The following is a 7,660-nucleotide window of genomic DNA, read 5'->3' on the forward strand; positions in this document are numbered from 1 at the left end:
TGTGTACAACTTCTGAGTGGTAACCCTGTCTTAAAGGTCATGTTGTTGGACAACGATGAACCTATGAGATATGAAGAAGCGATGGTGGGCCCAGATTCCAACAGATGGCTAGGAGCCATGAAATCCGAGATAGGATCCATGTATGAGAACAAAGTATGGACTTTGGTGGACTTGCCCGATGATCGGCAAGCCATTTAGAATAAATGGATATTTAAGAAGAAGACAGACGCTGATGGTAATGTCACCATTTATGAAGCTCGACTTGTCTCAAAGAAGTTTCTGACAAGTTCAAGGAGTTGATTGTGATGAGACTTTCTCAATCATAGCAATGCTAAAGTCTGTTAGAATTATGTTAGCAGTTGCTGCATTTTCATTTACGAAATCTGGCAGATGGATGTCAAAACAAAGTTTCCTTGATGGTTTCCATGAGGAAAGGTTGTATGTGATACAACCAGAAAATTTTGTCGATCCTAAGGATGCTAAAAGGTATGCAAACTCGAGCGGTCCTTCTATGGACTAGAGCAAGCATCTCGGAGTTGGAACATACGCTTTGATGAGGTGATCAAAGGTATTTGGGTTTATACAAAGTTTGCAAGAAACTTGTATTTGCAAAGAAAGTGAGTGGGAGCACTACAACATTTTGATAAGTATATGTGGATGACATATTGTTGATCAGAAATGATGTAGAATTTCTGGAAAGCATAAAGAGTTGTTTGAATGGAGTTTTTCAAAGGAAGACCTGTGTAAAACTGCTTACATGTTGGGTATCAAGATCTATAGAAATAGATCAAGACGCCTGATAAGACTTTCACAGAGCACATACCTTGACATGATCTTGAAGGAGTTCAAGATGGATCAGTCAAAGAAGGAGTTCTTGCCTGAGTTGTAAGGTGTGAAGTTAAGACTTGAAGCTCGAACACGGCAGAAGAAAGAGAAAGGACGAAAGTCGTCCCCTATGCCTTAGCCATAGGCTCTATACGATATTCCATGTTGTGTACCGCGATGTGCCTTGCCACGTGTCTGGCAAGGGGGTATAAGAATGATCCAGGAGTGGATCATTGGACAGCGGTAAAAATTGTCCTTGGGAATAAGGAAATGTTTTCTCTATTATGGAGGTGATGAAGAGTTCGGCGTAAAGGGCTACGTCGGTGCAAGCTTTAACACCTATCCGGATGACTCTGAGTCGCAAACCGGATACGTATAGTGGAGAAACCATTTGTAATAGCTCCAAGTGGAGCATAGTAGCAACATCTACAATATGAAATAGAGATTTGCGAAGAACACACGGATCTGAATATTGCAGACCCGTTGACTAAAACCTCTCTCGTAAGCATAACATGATCAAGCCCTAGAACTCATTGAGTGTTAATCACATGGTGATGTGAACTAGATTATTGACTCTAGTAAACTCCTGGGTGTTAATCACATGGCGATGTGAACTAGATTATTGACTCTAGTAAACTCTTGGGTGTTAGTCACATGGCGATGTGAACTATGAGTGTTGATCACATGTCGATGTGAACTAGATTATAGACACTAGTGCAAGTGGGAGACTGTTGGAAATATGCCCTAGAGGCAATAATAAAATGGTTATTATTATATTCCTTGTTCATGATAATTGTCTATTGTTCATGCTATAATTGTATTGACCGGAAACCGTAATACATGTGTGAATACATAGACCACAACATGTCCCTAGTAAGACTCTAGTTGACTAGCTCGTTGATCAATAGATGGTCATGGTTTCCTGGCCATGGATATCGTTGATAACGGGATCACATCATTGGGAGAATGATGTGATGGACAAGACCCAATCCTAAGCATAGCACAAGATCGTATAGTTCGTTTGCTAGAGCTTTTCTAATGTCAACTATAATTTCCTTAGACCATGACATTGTGCAACTCCCGGATACCATAGGAGTGCTTTGGGTGTATCAAACGTCACAATGTAACTGGGTGGCTATAAAGGTGCACTACAGGTATCTCCGAAAGTGTCTGTTGGGTTGGCACGAATCGAGACTATGATTTGTCACTCCGTATGACGGAGAGGTATCTCTGGGCCCACTCGGTAATGCATCATCATAATGAGCTCAATGTGACTAAGGAGTTAGCCACGGGATCATGTGTTACGGAACGAGTAAAGAGACTTGCCGGTAACGAGATTGAACGAGGTATGGGGATACCGATGATCGAATCTCGGGCAAGTAACATACCAATAGACAAAGGGAATTGAATACGGGATTGATTGAATCCCCGACATCGTGGTTCATACAATGAGATCATCGTGGAACATGTGGGAGCCAACATGGGTATCCATATCCCGTTGTTGGTTATTGGCCGGAGAACGTCTCAGTCATGTCTGCATGGTTCCCGAACCCGTAGGGTCTACACACTTAAGGTTCGGTGACGCTAGAGTTGTTATCGGAAATAGTATGTGGTTACTGAAGGTTGTTCGGAGTCCCGGATGAGATCCCGGACGTGACGAGGAACTCCGGAATGGTCCGGAGGTGAAGGTCGATATATTGGACGAAGGGTATTGGAGTCCAGAATTGTTCCGGGGGTACCGGGTGATGACCAGCGTGTCTGAAAGGGGTTTCGGAGGCCCCGGCAAGCGTTGGGGGGCCTTATGGGCCAAGGGGAGGGGGCACATCAGCCCACTAAGGGGCTGTGCGCCCCTCCCACCCCATCTCACGTAACGTGGATAGGTGGGGGCGCCTCCCTAGGGCAGCCACCCCTCCCGGCTTGGGGGGCAAGTTTCTTAGGGGTGGGGGCCGGCGCCCAAACCAATCTAGGGTTTCCCCTGTGGCCGCCGCCCCTCCCCTAGGGAAACCCTAGGGTGCCTCCTCCTCCCCCCTTCCCCCTATATATAGTGAGGGAGAGAGAGGGCAGCGGCACCCCTTCCCTGGCGCAGCCCTCTCCTCCTGCAACTGCTCCTCCTCCTCCGTAGTGCTTAGCGAAGCTCTGCCGGAGAACCACAAGCTCCATCGCCACCATGCCGTCGTGCTGCTGGAGTTCTCCCTCAACTTCTCCTCTCCCCTTGCTGGATCAAGAAGGAGGAGACGTCCCCGGGCTGTACGTGTGTTGAACGCGGAGGCGCCGTCCGTTCGGCGCTAGATCGGATCTTCCGCGATTTGAATCGCCGCGAGTACGACTCCATCAACCACGTTCTTGTATGCTTCCGCTTAGCGATCTTCAAGGGTATGAAGATGCACTCCCTCTCTCTCGTTGCTAGCATCTCCTAGATTGATCTTGGTGACACGTAGGAAAATTTTATATTATTACTACGTTCTCCAACAATCCCTCCTCACTATTGAAAACCGAACAAAGTTTAATTGCTTTTCATTCCTTTTTTTAATCTTTCATGATACTACACGTTGTATTTCACATACAAAACAACATTACATTTGATTAATTAATTGTATATGTTTCTCACAAAAATTCATTGGACTAATATAAATTTCAAGATAGGTCTCACCAAAGGTTGAAGCAAGAATGACACACTCTGAAATTATCAATAAAATCAACAAATTTCGATGATTTCAAATTTGTCTGCTAGAAAATATAGATCTACTTGCTTAACTTTCGTCCACATGAAGAAACAAAGACGATACAAAACACAACACCACACACTACTTCATGCTATAAACTGCGGGAGAAATTGAATCCAGAGGAAAAACCCATTCTTCTTAGAGAACCACAAATCTATCTCCAGCATCATCTTGACCAGAATATGTTGCTGCCATCGTCAGAAGGTTTCTCATGACTGGGCCATCGAGGAGTGTCACATCCTCCTAGGCCTAGCCTGTCCCGCCTCTTTGCGCTGCCATGGGGGATCACCACATCATCCTAGGCCCAGCCCCTCCCACCTCCTCTTGTTATCGTCGAGGAGTGTTGCATCATCCTATGCCCAACCCCTCCCACTTCCCCTCCGTCACCTCACCTTAATGCATGCTACCGCACCCCCAATCGTGGAAAGCAGCGCAATGGGGAGTCATAGAGGAGCGAACCATTGCTTCCATTATGTCTTCCGGCGCCACTACCAAACATCAAGTTTAGTCTGTCATATCATTACACGTCAATCTCACACATGAATTTCCACGAAGCAACCTAGAGTGTATTTGTGTTGCATGCACATTATAATTTTTCTCAAAATAGCTAGTACTTATATCCAACCTTCCATTTGAGACAGTATAGGCCCCCTCCACCCAAATAGGTCAAAGCCAACATTGCATTGACCAATTTAGCACAACACACTTCATTCAAATTTCACCTATATATGAGTCAATAGGTCAACATTACACAATGTCTTCTTCACGTGATGGTGTCAATGTCCAGGGAGGCTTCCAAGTGAGAGCAAGGGATAAAGTATAAGGGGTAGTGCTTGTGGCTACCGGAAGTCTCTCTTCATCACTTGGTATCAATCTCGGGATTCCACCCGATGTCATGGGTATGAAACATCCTAAATGAGGAAGGGGAAGGGGCGGTATTTTAGGCATGGAGTTATGAGTAGCGCAAAATGACAGCTATATTTGTTGTTTACGAATTGATGTAGTCGCCGCTACCAAAATCCCCAACAATATGAACAAATAGCGAGGACATGGTGACGACAAATAAATTTCAATTGGCCGAGAGGAGAGGAGAGAGTGGTGGATTTTTGCACCCGGACTACCAAGTTTACGCAATATGCCTTTGTGCATTTTGCAACACTTGAGCTCATCTCTGGGGACGTTGAGGGAGTTACTGTTGAACCTAGCCCAAAGGTGTTATTTATGGTCTAAGACCAAACGACTCGTGTAGGCACACAAACATGCCCTCGCTCGAGATGGCCCACCACACCAAGGGATACATGAACACCCACCGTCTGCACAACTCATCTTATCACATTAGCATCGGACAAATAGCTCCTTCCTGGCACCACGAAACAAGATAGATATCCTAGACCCTCACACAAAGTCTCCTTTCCAAGGAAGGAAGGGTCCAAAATCTGGTTGTTAGTTAGGGAGCCTTGCTAGAGACTCAATGTCCAAACACCCACACGTCTTATTACCTTTACAGCGAAAATAAATGTCTACGAGACAAAACAGCCGACTCACCTAATGCCTAGCACTGCATCCCCTAGAGCTATATATACCCACAGTCGGGTACACGCAGATCACATCTCTCCATACATCGCAACAATACATGGTTTGTAGAACAAATCATCCCCATCCTCAGCATTCATTCATAGCCTTGGCCTTAGCTATCTTAGAGATCTTAGTCTAAACCATCCCATCCTCAACATTATTTCACAACCATGGCCTGGCTACATATAATCTCGAGAGTTTTTAGTCCAAATCATCCCCCATATCCTCAAAACAAATTCACAACCATGGCCTAGCTACTATAATGTCCATGAGTTTCTAGTTTTTAATTAGTATTGTTAATTTGTTGGAGAGTTTGCTGTGTTTGATCAAGGAGATCAAGGAGGACGGCCATGGAACTGGACATGTATAACATGGTGGTGCAGGCGGACGGCAGCGTCACATACCAGCTGACCGACCCAACAACGTGGGGCGCGTGGGCACACGAGGGGCATCGGCTGTGGGCGTCCATGTCGGAGGATTTCTGGCTGTACGAGTACAAGGTGCGACGGTGCCCGCAGCCGTACAGCCACGACTGGACGGCATGCCCGTACGCGCACAAGGGCGAGCGTGCCCGCCGCCGTGACCCGCGCCGCTTCAACTACGTCGCCATCTCCTGCCCGGAGTATCGCGCCAATGCGCACGCGCACGCGCAGCTCGGGCTCGCCGGCGCCGGTCACCCGCCGCCGACCTGCGCGCGAGGGCTCAGGTGCCGCTACGCGCACGGCGTCTTCGAGTTGTGGCTGCACCCGTCCCGGTTCCGCACGCGCAAGTGCGAGGCAGGCACGCGCTGCCAACGCCGGATCTGCTTCTTCGCGCACTTCACCCGTGAGCTCAGGGGCGAGGACCCGGTCGCCGCGTTCGCTGCCGCCGCGGTGCCGCCTTCGACCTTCGCCATGCTGCGGACGCCGCCCCGCATCTTCCAACGCGCTCCATCCACTCCTGTGACGCGTCCGCGGGTTGTTTCAACTCCACAGCTGTTCGATGACCTCACCCTGCAGGCCACTCCAAACAGGCTTCGCATGCTGAGCCTATACTCTGCCATCACCGGGGACGATGTTTTCTGCTCCCCCGTCGCCACTGCTGCCACCACCATGCCGACCCTCAGGGCGCCCTTACCGGCAAACGAGGACGGGCAGGAGGAGGACACTAAATCCGTCCAGTACGCGGATGACGAAGAGTCCCTGCTGAACGACTACCCGCACCGAGATCTCATCATGGACTTTATGCGCTAGGTATCCGAGGTATGACAATGAATTAATCTCTAGCCGGCCGGCCAGGTCGATCCTGGAGCTAGTGTCACTGCACGCGTGACGGCTGCTGCAGCACATGCATGCGTGCCTGTTGTGTCTGTGCGTGCCTGCAGTATTTATAGTAGATTGCATGTCGCGCATGAGCGCCAGGTGGCGGTGGTCGGTCCTCAAGAACGTGCCCCCCATGTGTATAGCATTCCTGGTCATAAATAAGTGTCGTCTCTATAGGGAGATATATATCTGATGGAGATGTACAATGCCATTGTTAATTATTATATTGTTATGTTGATGTTTTATCAGTCGGGTAAATGTGTAATGTTTCCTTAAGCGCATATATATGGTTTTTTGAACTCAATGTCTCCTTGGTTCTTTTTATTTTGTTTGGTAAGCGAGGTGTATTTTTATCCGCAGCAAGAATAGTACGATGTTCAAAACGTGATTCGTACACCGCTTTGTTTGGTAGTGCTATGAGATAAGGAGCATGTATATGTTTGAGTGTTGTTATATATATATTTCTATAGGCAAAAGGCCAACATGGCATAGTAACCAAAATAAATAAAGACGAAAAAGGTTGGATCTGTCTGTTTATGAAAATACAGCTCAGAGCTCATTTTCTATGCGGTGAAATAAATTATCCGATCCGGTCTGATAAATCATCGAGAATAAATAAGAAACCTTGGTTTCATCTTGCTGCAAGCCAAAACCATTAAATACTACTTCAAACGTGGAAACGCCTAGGCCTAGATTTCCATATGAATAATCGAGGCCAAACAAAATCTCTTTCATGCCATACCGAGCGCCTTAGATGAAAATTCGTGATATCAGTTGCCTATAGAAACCATGTCTCTCTAGATGCTAAATCTAGTACTATCGAATTTCTTTGAAATTCCATGTCACCCCCAAATAGCAACATGCTCAATCCGCCTCTATTTGTCAACTGTAACCAAAGGATAGAGCTATCAATGTACTACTATTTTTCCTTTTAGTGACTATCCTATAACGAATTTCCTATTCTTCCCTTTAATGGCTGCCATTACAACACCTTCCTACCATAACATGTATGTTGCCCATCCTTCTCCACTCTTTCACAACATCATATCCATAAGGCAACAGTGTTGTAGCAGGATGCACAAATGCAGAACCTTGAGAGGAGGGAACACCCTAGCGAGGCCAGGGGTCATGAGAAAAAGGCCCGGCCACGATCCCTCTCTTAGGTGCGCGCACATGGGGCTCGTCCAGCAGGGTCTGCACGACAAGACAACCATGACGAAGCAATATCAATCATAA

The 7,660-nt window shown here is 47.0% G+C and overlaps 1 protein-coding gene across 1 annotated transcript; it reads left to right on the forward strand.

Moving 5' to 3' along the window:
• Positions 1-5,145: 5,145 nt before the first annotated feature.
• Positions 5,146-6,669, forward strand: LOC109778247 (uncharacterized). Its single transcript, XM_020336793.4, has one exon. It carries the CDS (start codon positions 5,474-5,476, stop codon positions 6,353-6,355), a length of 882 nt encoding a protein of 293 aa, XP_020192382.1. The 5' UTR covers positions 5,146-5,473; the 3' UTR covers positions 6,356-6,669.
• Positions 6,670-7,660: the final 991 nt, after the last annotated feature.

Source organism: Aegilops tauschii, chromosome 2 (assembly GCF_002575655.3).
Source record: "Aegilops tauschii subsp. strangulata cultivar AL8/78 chromosome 2, Aet v6.0, whole genome shotgun sequence".
Classification (NCBI taxonomy): domain Eukaryota; kingdom Viridiplantae; phylum Streptophyta; class Magnoliopsida; order Poales; family Poaceae; genus Aegilops; species Aegilops tauschii.